The sequence below is a fragment of the Galeopterus variegatus genome, unplaced genomic scaffold, assembly GCF_000696425.1.
Source record: "Galeopterus variegatus unplaced genomic scaffold, G_variegatus-3.0.2 Scaffold18, whole genome shotgun sequence".
NCBI classification, from domain to species: Eukaryota; Metazoa; Chordata; class Mammalia; order Dermoptera; family Cynocephalidae; genus Galeopterus; species Galeopterus variegatus.
In genome coordinates, this window is record NW_007726129.1 from 1,119,968 (window position 1) to 1,138,415 (window position 18,448).

At 56.0% G+C, this 18,448-nt stretch overlaps 1 protein-coding gene across 3 annotated transcripts in view; it reads left to right on the forward strand.

The window, feature by feature from the left end:
- The window catches only part of SLC12A4 (solute carrier family 12 (potassium/chloride transporter), member 4), a 23,728-nt gene extending 5,318 nt beyond the window's left edge, over window positions 1–18,410 (forward strand). For 2 of the 3 annotated variants that reach the window (XM_008567318.1, XM_008567311.1), the window contains exons 2-24: window positions 996–1,090; window positions 2,754–2,885; window positions 7,116–7,262; window positions 7,359–7,413; window positions 8,306–8,436; window positions 10,398–10,639; window positions 10,785–10,999; window positions 11,453–11,617; window positions 11,697–11,795; window positions 12,065–12,122; window positions 12,454–12,628; window positions 12,986–13,104; window positions 14,535–14,633; window positions 14,893–15,012; window positions 15,259–15,363; window positions 15,637–15,805; window positions 16,104–16,299; window positions 16,409–16,578; window positions 16,666–16,797; window positions 16,876–16,983; window positions 17,185–17,369; window positions 17,515–17,648; window positions 17,833–18,410. In XM_008567318.1, the coding sequence (XP_008565540.1) occupies window positions 7,125–7,262; window positions 7,359–7,413; window positions 8,306–8,436; window positions 10,398–10,639; window positions 10,785–10,999; window positions 11,453–11,617; window positions 11,697–11,795; window positions 12,065–12,122; window positions 12,454–12,628; window positions 12,986–13,104; window positions 14,535–14,633; window positions 14,893–15,012; window positions 15,259–15,363; window positions 15,637–15,805; window positions 16,104–16,299; window positions 16,409–16,578; window positions 16,666–16,797; window positions 16,876–16,983; window positions 17,185–17,369; window positions 17,515–17,648; window positions 17,833–17,924 (2,907 nt within the window). In that variant the 5' untranslated portion in view covers window positions 996–1,090; window positions 2,754–2,885; window positions 7,116–7,124 and the 3' untranslated portion in view covers window positions 17,925–18,410. The remainder of the gene's footprint in view (window positions 1–995; window positions 1,091–2,753; window positions 2,886–7,115; window positions 7,263–7,358; window positions 7,414–8,305; window positions 8,437–10,397; window positions 10,640–10,784; window positions 11,000–11,452; window positions 11,618–11,696; window positions 11,796–12,064; window positions 12,123–12,453; window positions 12,629–12,985; window positions 13,105–14,534; window positions 14,634–14,892; window positions 15,013–15,258; window positions 15,364–15,636; window positions 15,806–16,103; window positions 16,300–16,408; window positions 16,579–16,665; window positions 16,798–16,875; window positions 16,984–17,184; window positions 17,370–17,514; window positions 17,649–17,832) is intronic. The other variant, XM_008567329.1, reaches the window with a different exon arrangement.
- The last annotated feature ends 38 nt before the right edge of the window (window positions 18,411–18,448 follow it).

Genomic DNA, 18,448 nt, shown 5'->3' on the forward strand with positions numbered 1-18,448 from the left:
GGGGGGGGGGGGGGGGGGGGGGGGGGGGGGGGGGGGTATGTGGAAACATCTAAAAAGGAGTACCTGGCATCTTCCGCCGGCTTGGTGGAAAGCTGGGAATGGCATCTACCGAGACTCACAAGGGACAAAAGTTGTAAAACAGGGAAGCGTGTGAATGATGGGTAGCCAGCAAAAAGCAGCCAAGCCTTGGGAGTTGAGACAGGCTTATGAAAAAGAAGCATTCTGCGAGGTTTGATCGGAGCTGAGACACTGTGTCACCAGCCTGGAGGGTGGGTGGAAGCTGAAGTCCACTTGCACCTGGTCTAGGGCACGTAGCGGGGATCTCGGGGCAAAGAGGAAAACGCGCGGCCTCTGCCAGCAGTCCCCGCTCCCATTCTTCGTTCGTCCCTACTCAGTCCAACACCCACCCGGCCCAACTTTCGCAAGTGACCCTAGACGGTTCCTCGCGCAACCTGTCAGGTCTCGGCCTGTCTCGCCTCCCAGCATGCCCCGCGCTGCCCTCCATGATTCCCCGGCGCGGTTCTGGGGTGGCCGGCAGACCACATGGCGGCCGAAGGCCCTCTGCGCGACTTTATCTATATGGAAGGCAGTACCGTGGCGGTCCCTGAGGACACCGACCCCTTGGCGCCCTGCACACCGGGTACTCCGGATGGCCCGCGAAAGTGGGAGTCGGGGGAGGGCCAGGGCCGGGCCACGCCCCCTGGAGGCTCCGCCCCTCGGTGTTCACACGCACTCGTGCTGGTGCGCTGGAGACCTCACCCAGGTGTCCTCTGCTATAGGGAATGATGCGCTGGGTTTCGGTCACTGGCTTCTCCCTAATTATCTCTGTCCCTTCCAAGGAGGTTGGCAGGGTGTGATAGTGAAGACCGAATCCCAGCCTGGTAACACTGCAGCCTCCAAAGTGCTCCACAGAGATGATGTTTGAGAGCTGACTGGGGATGGGCACAGGCGGTTAGCTCAGGATGCAGCACCCAACTGTCCCTTTCTCTCCACAGGACATGGCAACCACAGAGAGAGCAGCCCTTTCCTTTGCCCTTTGGAGGCTTCCAGAGGAAGTGACTACTATGACAGGAACCTGGCACTGTTTGAGGTAGCTGAGGAGCCATTCTGGGCCATGGGTGTGGCAGGCAGGTGGGCAGGCAAGGGCCTGTCAGGACCCAAGCCTCAGCTAAGTAGGCAGCCTAGACGGTTGTGCCTCCCATGTCTCGGCTCTTCCTCCTGTCTCCCCTAGTCTGCCTCGCTCCCTTGGAAGCCAGGCTGCAGTTCCCTTGGCTCTTTGAACTGAAACTGCTTTCCCAGAGGCTAATCACAACCCCACTCCCATTGCCATCTCCAGGACTATTCACCTTTGCCTTCCTTGCAGCCCTTCAGCAAGGTGACCACCCCCTCAGGATTTCCTCTGTTCCCTCCATTTCTAGGACTTCTCCCAGTACATGGTTTTTCTCTTTTCTGGGGACTCTTCTTTGTCCTTCCTGTTTGGCTCTTCCAAATGTCCCGCTCAGTTCACTGAGGCCTGGTTCTTCCAACTAGATCTGCCCCCTCTCTCCACATCTGCAGCCACAGTGGACACCTCTCTGGAAAGATTCCCAAATTCGTGCCTCCGAACTTGAATTCTATCCTTTTCAGACTTAGGCTGAGAAGTGAGATTTGAATTTAAGACATGGTTTAGGCTCCTAAACTCTGACCCACACGTTCAACCACTCTTTTTTTTTTTTCCTAAGAAGATGACGGGTAAGGGGTTAAGGGGATCTTAACCCTTGCCTTGGTGTTGTCAGCACCACACTCACCCAGTGAGCTAACTGGCCATCTCTATATGGGATCCAAACCTGTGGCCTTGGTGTTATCAGCACCACATTCTCCCGAGTGAGCCACGGGCAGGCCCACGTTCAACCACTCTTGACTGAATTATGTAGGCTCCTCAATCTCCACATGCCCCAAAGGGCCTACATCTTCATTTCTCACTCCAAACCAACTTCGCCCTGTGTGTAGGAGCAGAAGAGAGCTGACAGACAGGGAAAGGCTAAATGTGGGCAAGGGACAGGTGGAGCGAGGTGCTGAGAAGCCTGCAGGGGCAGGGAAAGCCTAGACCCTGGTGGAGGTTGGGAAGCCTGAGCCCAGGAATGCCTCCTGACTTGGGAAAACAGCAAGGTTCTGCAGTAAGGGCCTTGGCCCCACCTGCGGATGGGCTGGGGGGCCAGGATCCTCCCTTGGCAATTAAGGTGGGTTACTTGTAGGGACTGGAGTCTGGAGGAAGACCATCCAGGAAGATCAGGGTTTGGGCAGACAGGAGAGACTTCACTTGTCCCAGATAGCACTCTTTTGCTTTCTTTGGTTCCCCGAGGTAACTAGGGTGGCTTTTTTGTGGGAGTTGGGGGTGGATCTGAGTCCTGGAGGCCTAGTCATAGCTAAAAGGATGAAATGTGTCATTTGCCTGCCTGCCAGCCATGTCCTGCCCTCCCCCTCCCTCTCCCCTCTAAAGTAGGTGATTTTCACAAATGGGCTGGCAGTGACAGCAGCCAAGGTGGGGCAGAGAGAAGCAGCTGCTCGGCTGGGCCTTTGAGTGCCGTTTGCTGGGGTGTGGCGCCCACACCTGCCTAGTTGGCTGGCTTGGGCTTCCCCGGGCAAGAGCTGGGATCAGGCCCAGGCCTGCCTCAGGGCTTGGTGTGGGGCCAGGAGACAGGCTTCTGGCTACATACAAGTAGCCTGGTGCTGGCCTGGCTCATTGCCATCTTGCCCCGTGGCTCTGTTTGCAGGAAGAACTGGACATCCGCCCAAAGGTGTCATCTCTTCTGGGCAAACTCGTCAGCTACACCAACCTCACCCAGGGCGCCAAGGAGCATGAAGAGGCTGAGAGTGGAGAGGGCTCCCACCGGAGAGCAGCCAAGGTGAGCTGGTCAGGGGCGGCAGAGGGGCCACATCTGGGAAGGTGGACATACTGCCATGGAATTGGCCATTTTCCAACATGGTGGTGAGCACTCAGGGGAAGTGGGTGCCAGATGTGGTGAGCACAGAGGATGGGCACTAGTGCCTTGGGCTCAAGGAGACTTCAAGAGGTGGGCTAATGAGCTCCTCAGAGGAGCAGAGGACCAGGGAGGCTCTCTGAAATGACAGAGCGACAATTGCCTTTACTCAGCCTTCACTGTGTGTGAGGCACCATGCTAAGCAATGGGCCTGGGTTCTCACGTGTCAGCCTCACAACAAAGCTGTGAGTCAGGTGCTTTTATCATCCCCATTTTTCAGATGAAGAAGCTGAGTATCAGGGGCGTTAAATTACCTGCCTAAGGTGACTCAGCTAGCTGAGATCAGTGTGTAACGCCAGGAGACAGATTTGTGGATTTACCATGAGATACGTAACTAGGAAGAATGCCAGATCTCTGGCATTGCATTAGGGTAGAGAAGGGTGTTGCCTTTGGAGCCAGGAACCTGGTTGTCCCTTGGAGGTTCTACAACCTAGAGCGAGTGACAAACCCTCCTGCCCCTCACTGTGTTGGCCAAGGCTCCACTGGCAGACCCCTCCAACAGCCCCTGGGCTCCTTGAGTGCCAGGATAGGGGGACATGTATGTGTGATGGGAGCCTGACACTGTCTCATTGGGCGTCCCTGTCCATCTCTTGGTTCCATTGCCTGGTCTCTGTCCAGGCCTCTGGTCCTTCAGCCCGCCTCTCTTTTCAGGGTAACTTCCACATCTTTGCTTAGCTGTGTGTTGGGGCTCAGTTTAACTGAGGGCTGAGGATTTTTTCTACATATTCGGTTTGGAGGCAAGGGACTCTTCCTCTCTATGTACTGACTCCCTGAGGTTTGGGAAACAGCTGTATGTTGGAAGGAGCTGGGTCTGGCATTGGCTGTAGTGTTTTTCTTAGAGGTCAGCAAAAGCAGAAGGAGCTCCTGGTTGGGATAAGCTGGATCTCCAGCCTCAGACCTGCTGTGAGATTTGGCCCTTGCTGGGGTGGGCCCAGGAGAGAGCGTAGACCAAGGTGAAGCACACCCCTCGCCTTGCCCTTCTGGTAGGCAAACCAGCCCACACTTCAGAGAGGGTAACTGATACTTTGAGGTTGCACAGACCCAACCCCCACCCTATCCAGCTGGTTGTGATTTTGCTGGCATGTTCTGTACTGCATATAGCGGAGAACCCTGACTGTCTCTGGATATCCCTATACAGCCCAGTGGGGCGTGAGAATAGGGGAGTCATAGAGTCTCAGCTTCTGAAAGTATTGCCCGAAGTGGGTGGTAGGATCCTTAGATAAGAGCCTTGTCCCTGTCCCTTCAGGCCAAAGCAGGGAGCTGGTGGCTGGGCCTCTAAGAAAGGCTAGTGCGCATCTCAACAGGAATGTGGGAAGAAATCCTGGGATGGTGAAGGGCCATGGTCCCTTGGCCTAATGGGGAGCCGGTGAGGATGCTGGTATCCAGCCTTGGCTTAACTACCAAGCTCTCACCTGGCCACAGGGTAAGGATGCGAGAGGGTGGCTGAGCATGGAGGAAGGAGGAGCCTGGTCAAGTCTACAGAGAGTCAGTAGGAAGCTAGGGAGTTTGGGCTTCTGAGTTGTGGTCCTCACACATGGCAGTTCTTTTTTTTTTTAAGATGACCGGTAAGGCGGGCCGGCCTGGTGGCGCACTGCTACAGTGCACAGCTTGGGAAGCGAGGCGGCGCTCCCACTGAGGGTTCGGATCCCACATACAGACCGGTTCCCGCTCACTGGCTGAGCGAGGTGCGGGTGCAACGCCGAGGGTTGCGATCCCGTTGCCGGTCCCGGTCCGGTACGGGCGCGACACTGAGGGTTGCGATCCGTTGCCTGACACGAAAAAAGACAAAAAAAAAAAAAAAAAAGATGACCGGTAAGGGGAACTTAACCCTTGACTTGGTGTTATCAGCACCACGCTCTCCCAAGCGAGCCATGGGCCAGCCCCCCCCATGGCAGTTCTGAGCAGGGGCCTCAGAAAAGGAAAGCTTGCTTGAAGCAGCAAGGGTGGGCCTCCAATCAGACCATGCCAAGACCCAAAGGCAGCCTCTCCCTGGCAGCCACTTCAGCTCCGGCCTGGTGACCTTCTGAGGCTGCCAAGGGTTATTTGGGGATGCAGAAAGCATTTCTGGCCCTCTCCTTTCCCATACCGCCCTTTTCTTAGAGTGACTCAGCTTAGGATAGCGGGGGACTGGGAGTCCTTGCTGCCACTATCCAGTGGGTGAGATCTTTTGATAAGGGCTCAAACAGAGCCCAGATGAGTTGTATCTGTCACCTGACAGTTTGAAGAACCATTTATTCTTTCCCAGGCCCTTCTGAGGTCCTTTAAAGTGCACACAGATCCTGCCCCAGGCCTGGACCCTTCAGGGCAGCAGGAGGATTTGCTGGGGTTCCAGGGGAAGCACTCAGGGCCCCCTGCCCTGGGCTGCACTCATGGGAGAATCAGTTCTTTAAGATGCCAGCACTGCTTCTGTGCTCTCAGCCTCTGCCCTGGCCTCCTGGCTGGCCCCTACTCTGCCCTTACGTAGCTGAGAAATCCTGTCTGGATATGCATATTAGTCCATCCTCACCTGCCCTATATCCTGAGTCTCTACTCTTTCTCTCTTTTTTTTTTTTAAAAAAAGATGACCAGTAAGGGATCTCAGCCCTTGGCTTGGTGTTGTAAGCACCATGCTCAGCTAGTGAGCCAACCGGTCATCCCTATGTGGGATCCGAACCCGTGGCCTTGTTGTTATCAGCACCACACTCTCCTGAGTGAGCCATGGGCCGGCCCCTGAGTCTCTACTCTCTCTCCAGGATTTTCCCAACAAAATGTCCTGGGACTTCCAAGAAACCACACATTGGGTTCAGGAGCACTTTTGGGTGCCTGGCAGGGCCTGCTGATGATAAACCAGTAAACAAGCCAAGTCTACCCCATTATGGTCATAAGACATAGGAGTAAACAGTCAGTTACCATGACCTGTAGTGAGCACTGTAACAAGGGGCCATCAGATGCTGAGGGGATGCAAGAGGGAGTACCAGCCCCATTTAAGGCAACCTGGGGAAACTTACTAGGAGAGGTAATAGTTAAACCTCCTGAAGATTTCACTGAAGAGTTTGGCATGTTTTGAGGCAGGTCTGACCCTCCTAAGCAGAGCCCAGCACATGCCCACGTTCAGAGAATCCAAGGGGCCCATATGGTCAGGGGCTAGAACTGACAAGGGAGGTGATGGGGCATGTCTGGTGTCCCAAGCCAAGTCTGGACCACACACTGGATTACAGAATAACACAGAGGGTTTTCAGCATAGGTGATGAAATTGGACTTGGTTTTCAGAGAACTGCTCTAGCAGCAGAGTGGGCTGGAGTATTGGGGAGGTTGACAGGCACAGGAGGGCACCACCTAGGTACCCCAAATGCGTTGCCCTAAGGTCAAGGGACTAAGGCTGGGACAAGGCAGACTGATCTCAGGGCAGCAGGGTGGCAGACTGGGCAGGACTTGGTGTCACCTGGGCTGGAGTCAGGGCTGGGGAGTGGGGGTGTTGGAGAGAGGGAGGGCCAGGGACAGCTTCTTAGACTCTGACTTGAGTAACTTGGGGCCTGCTGGGTGAGAAGGTGGGGATTTGAGACAGACCCCTCTTTCCAGAAGTTTAAAAGAAGAGAGAAAGGGAAGGAGACAGTATGTTGAGGGGGAATTAAGTTTCAAAAGCTCACACATGGGGTTTTAAAAAGAATCAGGCTTTACAGCTTCCCAGTCTGAACTGTCTTCCTACATGAAAGTGAATAGAGACGTGAAATCTGGCCCTTGTGTGGTTGGCCTAGGAGAGAGGGTAGCTGATACCTTGAAGTTGCACAGACCCGACCCCTACCCTGTCCAGCTGGTTGTGATTTTGTTGGCATGTTCTGGACTGCACTTAGCGGAGAACCCTGATTGTCTCTGGCTATTTCCGTCCAGCCCTGCGGGGTAGGGGTGGGGGTCTCATCATCTGAGAGTGTTGCCCACAGTGGGCAGTAGAATCCTTAGGTAAGAACCTTGTCCCTGTCCCTTCAGGCCAAGCCAGTCTCACACTCCCCAGGATCCCACTGGGGGTGGGGGAGGTGCTGGGTGACTAAGGCTGGCCCTCCATGGTGCACGTGGGCTCCTCTGATGCCATGTGCACCCCCTCCGCTCCTGCCCACATAGGCGCCCAGCATGGGCACCCTTATGGGGGTGTACCTGCCCTGCCTGCAGAATATCTTTGGGGTTATCCTCTTCCTACGACTGACCTGGATGGTGGGCACCGCTGGTGTGCTGCAGGCCCTCCTCATCGTGCTTATCTGCTGCTGTTGTGTGAGTATCCCAGTGCGGGCAGGACTGGGCATGGGCCGTGGCTGCCCCATGGAGCCCAGCCAGCTGAGCTGCTCACCCAGACCCTCCTTCCCACAGACCCTACTGACGGCCATCTCCATGAGCGCCATTGCCACCAACGGCGTGGTTCCAGGTGGGTGAGCGCCACCCCAGGCTTGGTGAGGGGAACAGGGCCCAGAATTTGCCTTGACCTGTCTGGGAACACCCATTGCCACCCCTAGCCCCCAAGCACTTCTCTGGTGGGGTCCTAAGTCCCTGACTCCAGGACAGAGCCACCACTTGACAGAGTTTGAGACTGTTGTGTTTTATTCTCCATTGTAGATAATAACCTAATATATTTTTCTACCAGTGTGTTCTACTTTTTCACTATTGTAAACATTATTGTCATGAACAGCCTTGGTCATGATTCTCTGTTCACACCTGTGGCAGTTCCCTTAGGAGAGGGTCCTAGATATGGGATTATCGCATGAAAGGGATTGACCTTTTTTTTAAGATTCTTCATCCCTGTTCCCAAATTTTCATCAGAGTAGTTTTATGAGCAGCAGATACAACCAGCAACATGGGATCACTCTTGTCCCCTGCACCTCGCTGGGCCCCCCCAAAAAAACTGGACAAGACACAGTCCCTGCTCTGGTCTAGAGGGGTCTGACGAACAAAGGCACAGGCTTCAGGAGGGGTGAGGTGTGCTGAATGAGATAGGACACACCCAGCCAGAGGAGGCTGTGGGGACTGAGGAGTCAGTGAGGACAGTGAGCTGCTCAGCCACTGCTGTGGCCCCAAAGCTGCTCCAGCAAAGTAGTCATTTCACTGGCCTGTGCTAGGCATTACAGTCAGATGGGAATGGGGTCCAAGCCCAGCCTGGCCACTTACTAACCATGCAGCCTTGGGCAAGTCTCCAGCCCTTCTGCTCATTCTTAAACATGAGAAGCAGCCCTTGTTCCTCTGGTGGTTGTGATGGCTTGTCATGGGGGAGACTCCCTTGAAGGAGAACCAACTCTCACCTGTATACGCTTTCTCTGCTGTAGCTGGGGGCTCCTATTTCATGATCTCCCGTTCGCTGGGGCCAGAATTTGGAGGCGCTGTGGGCCTGTGCTTCTACCTGGGAACGACATTTGCAGCGGCCATGTACATCCTGGGGGCCATTGAGATCTTGCTGGTGAGTCAGGCTGAGCCCTGGCCAACTCCCATCATGTCCAAACAGTCCCTTTGGGCTCTAAGCAGAAGGCTCAGGTTGTTTATGCTCCGCTCACCTCTGGCCAGGGTCTGGGGATTATAATATGGGAGGCCTCCTCAAGGGAGGAAGATCTTTGCTCAAGCCAGTCTCTCTTTTACCTTTGTGCCAGTTTGGGCTAGGCAGGGAAGGGGCCTGGCTGCCCTCACCTTGGCCTCAGATGTTCCATCTACCTGGGCACCATTTCAGTCATGGCAGGTGGTCTGTGAACGGCTGCATTTAGCTCAGTGACATCATGGTACAGAGACTGTACCAATGCCGCCGAGACTGCCTTCTGGGCTTGTGTGGGCGCTGGCCAGCTCTGTCTCACCCAAAGCTCTGTGCCAGGGCCCTTCAGATCCAGCTTCTCCTTGTCCCTAAGTCAGGGTGAGCAGCCACAGGACCCTGTGTGGAGGTCAGTGAGCACCATGGACACTCTCTCAGACTTAGCTTCCCGTTCCTCAGTGAACTGTCCCAGCCAGTGGGAGAAGAGGTGGAGGGGCTGTGGGGAGCACAGGGTAACAGGTGCCCACCCCTGGGACCCAGAGAGTAGGAGATATTTAAAGGGACTGCCTGGCTATTCCCATCTCCAGGTCCTCTACCTGCAGCATGGACCTTGCACCTGGATCTTCTGATTTTCTTTTCTGTGCTTTCTATTTCTCATATTCCTTCAGCATTTATCTGGAATTCTTCTGTAAGGAAAATTTGTTCCTTCTGGATATTTATTTTATTCTCTAGGTTGTAATCCAGTACTATCATTATTTATTTTGTCGCTCCAGCTGTTCCACTTTGGCTATTCAGCTATTCAGATTGGCACCTGTGTCTGAATCCTTTTTTGTTTGTTTATTTTTAAATAACAGGTTTATTAAGATACAATTCACATACCATACAATTCACTGTCCATTGAAAATGTACAATTCAATAGTTTTTAGTATATTCACAGAGCTGTGCAACCATCACAATTGATTTTAGAACACTTTCATCGCCCGCCAAAAAACCCCATTATCTGTCACTCTCCATTCCCCCAGCCCTAGTCAACCACTAATCTGCTTTCTGTCTCTATGGATTTGCCTATTCTGAACATTGTATATAAATGGAATCATACAATAGGTGGTTTTTTGTGACTGGTCTCTTTCAGATACACTTTAAAAAAAAATACTAAGGGGGCTGGCCCGGTGGCGCACTGGATAAGTGTGCCGCTTGGGAAGCGCAGCGGCGCTCCCGCCCGAGGGTTCGGATCCCGCATACAGACCGGTTCCTGCTCACTGGCTGAGCGCGGTGCGGCTGGTCTCACAAAGGACAAAAAAAAAAAAATACTAGGGGCCGAGCCCGTGGCGCACTCCCGCCGCGCTCCCGCCACGGGTTTGGATCCTATATAGGGATGACCGGTGCGCTCACAGCGCTCACTGGCTGAGCGCGGTGCGGCTGGTCTCACAAAGGACAAAAAAAAAAAAATACTAGGGGCCGAGCCCGTGGCGCACTCCCGCCGCGCTCCCGCCACGGGTTTGGATCCTATATAGGGATGACCGGTGCGCTCACAGCGCTCACTGGCTGAGCGCGGTGCGGCTGGTCTCACAAAGGACAAAAAAAAAAAAATACTAGGGGCCGAGCCCGTGGCGCACTCCCGCCGCGCTCCCGCCACGGGTTTGGATCCTATATAGGGATGACCGGTGCGCTCACAGCGCTCACTGGCTGAGCGCGGTGCGGCTGGTCTCAAAAAGGACAAAAAAAAAAAATACTAGGACTGGCCAGTTAGCTCAGTTGGTTAGGTTAGAGCATGGTGCTGATAACACCAAGGGTCAAGCATTCAATCCCTGTACCAGCCAACCCCCGCAAAAGTAAAGAATACCAAAGTGAGAGGTTTCACTCTCAGAATGATTGAATCCTCTTTATCTGTCTTATTTCAGACCTACATTGCCCCACCGGCTGCCATTTTTTACCCATCAGGCGCTCATGAAACATCAAGCGCCACTTTGAACAATATGCGGGTGTACGGAACCATTTTTCTGACCTTCATGACCCTGGTGGTGTTTGTTGGTGTCAAATATGTGAACAAATTTGCCTCACTCTTCCTGGCCTGTGTGATCATTTCCATCCTCTCCATCTACGCTGGGGGCATCAAGTCTATTTTTGACCCTCCCGTGTTTCCGTAAGTAACCTGAGAATTTGTTCAGGCATTGCAGTGACATCCTTCCAAATAGGCAGCCTTTGATGCCCTGGGTCCCAGAGACTGCAGGGTAGGAACAGGCTGGGACCTCCAGCTGAGCAGATGCTGATACTTCCATCCCCTCCAGGGTATGCATGCTGGGCAACAGGACCCTGTCTCGGGACCAGTTTGACATCTGTGCCAAGACAGTCGTGGTGGACAACGAGACGGTGGCCACCCAGCTATGGAGTTTCTTCTGCCACAGTCCCAACCTTACCACTGACTCCTGCGACCCCTACTTCCTGCTCAACAATGTGACTGAGATCCCTGGCATCCCCGGGGCAGCTGCCGGCGTGCTCCAGGGTGGGTCCTCCCCGCCATCCTCCTGCTCCTGAAGCCCACAGGCTGAGCGGGAGTGCAGAGCACAGAGCTGTCCTTGTGTGGCCAGCTCAGGAATGGGGGCAGGTCTGGCTCCCTTCCCGGCCCAGCAGTGTCCTCTCAGCCTGGCTCCTGGCAGCTGAGTTTTGGGTGAGCGGAGCTTGTTTGGCCAGTGTCCCAGTCCTGCAGCAGCTCCTCTCCTGCAGGCCACCAGCCTCTGACACTGCCTGGGGATGTTCCCAGGAACCATAAAGGGCTTCTGTCTGGGAGGTAGGCAGTGGTAGGCTCTGGCTGATGGTGGTTCCGCCACATTTGTCTGTCAAAAAAGTGGACAGCTTTTTTGGACAGCTCCTTCCCTGCAGTCAGAGTAGCCCTGTGGCTGATTTCTGCCGCGGGGAAGTATGTGGGGCTGTGGTGGTGATGCTGCTGTCCCCGCAGAGAACCTGTGGAGCGCCTACCTGGAGAAGGGTGAGGTCGTAGAGAAACGTGGGCTGCCCTCCACAGACGCCCTCGGCCTGAAAGAGAGCCTGCCCCTGTACGTGGTGGCTGATATTGCCACATCCTTCACTGTGCTGGTCGGCATCTTTTTCCCATCTGTAACAGGTGAGCCCCCCTTGTCCACCCACCCAGACCTGCCCCCAATCCCAGGGAGCCCCTGAGAGAGTCTCATCTGTTTTTGGAGGCATCATGGCTGGCTCAAACCGCTCTGGAGACCTCCGTGACGCCCAGAAGTCCATACCAGTAGGGACCATTCTGGCCATCGTTACAACCTCCCTTGTGTGTATCCTTTCCCAGGCCTGGGACAGGTGGGGAAGGGACTGCAGGCACTTGCCATGAACAGGACTCTACTCACGCATGCACATGGACCTTATCTCCTTGCACACATGCACTCTCTTGAGGGGCATGCATGTGCCCAGCACAAAACCCTTGGCTTAGGTGTCCCAGCTGAGCCTGCTGGCTGGGGCAAGGGTGAGGGCACGTTGTCCTATGTGGGTAGTGAGCCGGGACAGCAGTGTGGTGGAGGCCTGGCTTTCCTTGACGCAGCCTCAGACTTCAGCAGTGTGGTTCTCTTTGGTGCCTGCATCGAGGGTGTGGTACTCCGGGACAAGTGAGTGAGCTGGGCCCCTCCCTATAGCAATGGTTCAGCGTCTGCCTGCCCTCACACCAGCCCCCCAACACATGTCCTCAGGCTGCTGGCAGCCAGTGGTGGTCTGGGCCACCAGGTGGGTCAGGCACTCCAGGAGAGGATGGTGACACCAGGATCAGGGTTTGACCAAGGGGGAGGATAGTGACTGGCAGACTAGCCTTCTCCACTGAGGGGCTGGAGCTCTGCCCACCATAGCCATTCTTCCTAACCCCTGACATCCCTTACTCTGGGCGGCCCCACCCAGTGTTTGGGAGCTTCTTGCATGGAACACAGCCTGAGCCCATCCCTGCAGGTATGGTGATGGCGTCAGCAGGAACCTGGTTGTGGGCACCCTGGCCTGGCCTTCACCCTGGGTCATCGTTGTCGGCTCCTTCTTCTCAACCTGTGGCGCAGGCCTCCAGAGCCTCACTGGGGCACCACGCCTGTTGCAGGCCATTGCCAAGGACAACATCATCCCCTTCCTCCGGGTGAGCCCTTTTGCACTCCCCTGTAGCATGGCTGCTCCTGGCTCCTCACCCAGGCTGAGGAGAGAGATGGGGAACACGGATGCAGCATGTCCTGCCCACAGTGGCCCCAGAGCCATGCAGCTGTCCGTGAGGAGCTACTGAGAGCTGTCCTGGCCCAGGCCCTGCCCTGCTGTTGGCTGCTTGGACCAGAATCCTGTCTATGGCTCATCCAAACCAGAGACACCTGGAGAGTGGAGTTATGGGAACTCATGACACCTGTAGAGACAGGCATGGGTGTGGCCTGAGCCCTAGAGGAGGATCCTGGGGCAAGGTGTGAAATGGAGGTGATAGGACCAGCTTCTTCTCTGGTACACACAGGTATTTGGCCACGGGAAGGCAAATGGTGAGCCCACATGGGCACTACTCCTGACCGCACTCATCGCGGAGCTGGGCATCCTCATCGCCTCCCTCGACATGGTGGCCCCCATTTTGTCCATGTGAGCTGAGGGCTGGGCAGGGCAGGGGACTGGTCTTGGGAAAGGCTCCCTGAACCCCAGAACCTCCCTGTGGCCCTTCTGGTGTTGAGGATGCAGCTGGGAGTTGTGCCAGGTGGTGTGGGGAAATGTTGCCTGGCAGGGCTCAGCCTACCCCTGCCTTCAGGAGCAAGCCTGGCACCTGTGCAGAAGCTATAAAGAGACTAAGAGGCCACACACCCCTCTGTGGGAGGCCTCAGAGCAGGCAGCCAGCAGAACTCTGCCCCTGGACAGGGCAAGCACCCAGTCCCTCGCACTTTAATGAAGCCACCAGTGCCCATCAATTTGCTTTTTAAATCATTTGCTCTTAAAAGTTCTGGAATCAGCCAGGCAAATGAGTGTGCTAGAGCCTCACAGGCAGTGGTCAGCATGTGGTGATTCCTGGGGGTCCCAGAGGCAGTGCTTGCTTGCTTGCTGTGTTCCCCTCTGCCTGTGTTGGGGTCTTCACACATCCTGCCCCATGGCTAATGTTCCTTCTTGCTTATTCAGTTAGAAAGGGCCTACCCTTCACTGCCACACTCAGCCTATAGACCTGACAGGGTCCCTGTGCCACCAGCAGCCTCCACGCCAACCACAGCCAGGCCTGCCAGAGTCAGTGCTCTCTTGTACCCACCCCCAGCATACCCCAGCCCTCACATAAGTGCACACCTGAAGCTGCCCTTGCCGCAGTCATCTTGGGTGGTGACCCCTCTTACTCAAGCCAGAGGATATATCTCTAATTCTTCATGTGGCTCTTGCTGGCAACCCCGATGGGACCATTCCCCCCCATGGGAGACCCTGCCCCCAGCATGCCCTCTCCTGTGAGTCCTCCTGCCTTCTTGTCTGTCCTTCCTCTTCTGCCAGCTGTGGGTGGAGGTTGGGGCTCCCTCCCCTCAGCCCTCCATTCCTGGCTGCCTTCCCAGGAGGGCTCACAATGCCAGCCTTGCCCACATCCCAGTTCCCACACCCACCGTAGCATCTCAAGTGTCTCTAACTCGGTACATTGAAATGGTCCTTGTCATCTTCTCTCAACCTCCTCCTCCTGTCCACATGCATAACAGCCCCTCATCCAACTGGTTCCCTAGGCCAGAGACCTGAATATTGTGCAGCCGTCTCCAGACACTCAGCATGCCCCACCTTTCCTGGGCTCCATCTTTTTCCTGTTCTACACTCACTGTTCTCCATCCTGCATGCTGTTCCCACCTCCTTTGTGACCTTTCTCTGAGGACACCTTCCCTGCAGTGGTCCCATCTGCCTCAGGCTGTGGGAGCAGGTGTTATGAGGCTGAGAAGACCTGGCTGACCCAAACAGGGCAGAGCCATGGCATGTCCCAATGTCTGGTCCAGGCCCACCCTGGCATCAGGTACCTGGCTGCCAAGGAGGCCACTCTGTGCCACCACCCTCCTGTGCTGCAGGTTCTTTCTGATGTGTTACCTGTTTGTGAACCTGGCCTGTGCTGTGCAGACACTCCTGAGGACCCCCAACTGGCGGCCCCGGTTCAAGTACTATCACTGGTGAGTGCCAGCTGGAACCCTGAGCCAAGTCCTATGACACAAGAAATAATGGGGAGGCTAGGAGCCCCATTCTAGATGAGGTCGGAGTTTCCTGGGCAGTAGTTGCTCCTGATGAAACACCTTGGGGAGGGAGATTGGGGGTCTGTGGGACTTGACCACTTTCTCTTACCCAGCTTCTGACCTGAGACCTGCCAGGGCTGTGGCTAGGGGCCTTACTAGTCTTGCCCTGATTCTGCCCTCTCCCCACTCTCTGGCCCAGGGCACTGTCTTTCCTGGGCATGAGCCTCTGTCTGGCCCTCATGTTTGTCTCCTCCTGGTACTATGCTCTGGTGGCCATGCTCATTGCAGGCATGATCTACAAGTACATCGAGTACCAAGGGTGAGTGAAAGCTGCTGCCTGGCCTTTGTCAACAACCTGTACTGCATGCACTGAGGGTGTCTGGCCGAGCAAGTGGGGAGGTCTGTATGTTGGCCTGGAGGGAGCTGGGCAATCCTCTGCTAGCCACCATTTGTGCAAGATTGGGGAGCTGTGGCCCCACGCCCAATCCCCCTCCATCCCACATTCACATAGACAGAAATCCCTGGGTGGGATCAGGGGCTCACCAGCTTGTGGTGGCATCTGCAGGGCTGAGAAGGAGTGGGGTGACGGGATCCGAGGCCTGTCCCTGAGTGCCGCCCGCTATGCGCTGTTGCGGCTAGAAGAGGGGCCTCCTCACACCAAGAACTGGCGGTGAGTTTATGCCCAGAATGGCAGGGGCCATCTCAAAGTACTCAAGGGGTGCTATGAGGGTGGAGGGTCAAGAGGTGCTGGACCCCCTTCCTAGTCCAGGTTTCCCATCTTGGGGTTGACAGGGACACCCTCTACTTGTTGAGCTAAGCTGTTTAAGCCATGCTACCCAAACCTGTTTTGTTGGGGCCCATGATCCGAGAAGGGAAGAAGAGGAGAGGCTCCATGGAAATGTCTGGCCCTGGTCTCAGGCTGCCTCCCCATCTGCCACCACAGGCCTCAGCTCTTGGTGCTGCTGAAACTAGATGAGGACCTTCACGTGAAGTACCCACGGCTGCTCACCTTTGCGTCCCAGCTGAAGGCTGGCAAGGGCCTGACAATCGTCGGTTCTGTCATCCAGGGCAGCTTCTTGGAGAGCTATGGCGAGGCCCAGGCTGCTGAGCAGGTGCCTGCTGCAGGGGGTAGGGACTGAGTCAGGCCAGAGGTGTCTGGGCTGCAGCTGGCACACAGGGGAGGGGACCAATCCTGGCTAGCCTGGCCAGACAGGTGAAACAGCACTGCTGCCACCTGAGAGCTGGAACAAGGGAAGTGTACCTGTCTTGAAAACATGGCCTCTGGGTGGGCAGCTTGCCCTCATGTCCTTCCCCACCTCCAAGTACTAATACAGCCTAGGGGCCTTGGGAGGGAACCCAGCAGAGGGGAAGATGGTGGCCTTGCCTTCTCATGCTGGTGTGTTCCCCCAGACAATCAAGAACATGATGGAGATTGAGAAAGTGAAAGGCTTCTGCCAGGTAGTTGTAGCCAGCAAGGTGCGTGAGGGGCTGGCCCACCTCATCCAGTCTTGCGGCCTGGGCGGCATGAGGCATAACACCGTGGTGCTGGGTTGGCCCTACGGCTGGCGACAGAGCGAGGACCCACGTGCCTGGAAGACTTTTATTGGTGTGTAAGGGGCTGGTGTCTGGAGTGGGCCAGGTGGGCCAGGGGTCAAGTGAGGAGGCAGAGGCCGGAGGGCCGAAGGCTGGTGGTCACCAGTGCCCCTCCTCCCCAGACACTGTGCGCTGCACTACAGCCGCCCACCTGGCACTGCTTGTGCCCAAGAACATCGCCTTCTATCCCAGCAACCACGAGCGCTACTTGGAGGGCCACATCGACGTGTGGTGGATTGTGCATGACGGCGGCATGCTCATGCTTTTGCCCTTCCTGCTGCGCCAGCATAAGGTGGGCCAGGCGGTAGGCACAGATGAGAGGGCTAGGCCGTAGGAGGAGCGGGTGTGATCAAACCACCCACCTGCTCCATTGCCACAGGTTTGGAGGAAGTGCCGGATGCGCATTTTCACAGTGGCCCAGATGGATGACAACAGCATCCAGATGAAGAAGGATCTGGCCATCTTCTTGTACCACCTACGCCTCGAGGCAGAGGTGGAGGTGGTGGAAATGGTGAGCTGCCCACCCAACCTGGCCCTATGGATACTATGCCCCATGCAGCCCGGTCCTCACAGCCTCCCCTCTCCCCAGCATAACAGCGACATTTCTGCATATACCTACGAGCGGACACTGATGATGGAGCAGCGCTCCCAGATGCTGCGGCAGATGAGGCTGACCAAGACGGAGCGGGAGCGGGAAGTCAGTGGCCTTCTCAGTTCAGGCCTCGGGCGGGTGGCAGGGTCAGGCCTTTGGAAACATCATCAGGTGGGGCCATCCAAATGACTCACCCCAGCCCCACACAGGCCAGTGCCCATTTCCCTGAGGCAGGGTGGTTGCCTTAGGCCAGCCAGGGCCCCCTTTTCCCATGGCAGTGAGGTGACCTCCTCTGATTGTTCTCAGGCCCAACTGGTCAAGGACCGGCACTCGGCCCTGCGGCTGGAGAGCCTGTACTCTGACGAAGAGGATGAGTCTGCAGCAGGGGCTGATAAGATCCAGATGACGTGGACCCGGGACAAGTACATGACTGAGCCCTGGGACACCAGCCATGCCCCTGACAACTTCCGGGAGCTGGTGCATATTAAGCCGTGAGTGGAGCAAAAACAGATCCAGCCACACTGGGATTTAGGGCTAGAGGTGTGGTAGGGGTGCACAAACTGTGTGGGTGGGCCAGGGACAGAGCCTCCTCCTGGATGGCTCACCGTGACCTGTGATAAGCTGCATTACCTGCAGGGACCAATCCAATGTGCGGCGCATGCACACTGCTGTGAAGCTCAATGAGGTCATTGTCACACGCTCCCACGATGCCCGCCTGGTCCTACTGAACATGCCCGGCCCACCCAAGAACAGCGAAGGTGATGAAAACTGTATCCCTTTGTGGAGAGGCAAGCAAGGGGAAGGTGGACAACATGCGAGGTCAGGCCAGGAGCTCCTCTCCCTGTGTGCCCCTGGGTGGGGATGGCCAAGGTTGCCCCAGCTCTGATTTATGGGGCAAACTACCCTGCTTGCCCCTTGGTTCTGGTGCTGCCTCCTTGACCTGATGCCCTGCAGACATGGAGTTCCTCGAGGTGCTGACTGAGGGCCTTGAGCGGGTGCTATTGGTGCGTGGTGGCGGCCGTGAAGTCATCACAATCTACTCCTGATCCAAGTGTAGACTTGTGGCCTGGAGTAGAGGTGTCCATAATAACAGCCCCCTCCCAGCACCTACCTGCCAGCTCTGCTTTGCCCAGCCCTGCCCTGGACCCAGCTTTTCTAGGTCTCCTTGGAAACCAGGCCTGGGCCTAGCAATGGAGATGGATCCGAGGTCCTGTGGGACCCTGGGAGGTTTGGAGACTTTGCCAGCCATCTAGCACCCCAGTGGCCCTGCCCTGTCTGGAGAAGACTGGTTGGGACTGACATGGGGTTTGAAGTCAGCCAGCCCAGCCCAGTCCAGGAGCACTATTTATTGCGTATTTATTGTTTGGATGTCATCATCAGAGAAGAGGGGAGGGGGTCTGGCCCAGCTTGCCTGCAGGAAGACCTGGCTCTGGCTACTGTGGACAGGGACCCCCACCAAGCCAAGCCAAGCCAAATGGAGCTGGCCAAGCTGAGGCCTGACTTTTTTCAATAAAACATTGTGTACTTCTGGGCCTCCTGCTGCCCTGGCTCTGTTTCCCCTGGCGCCAAG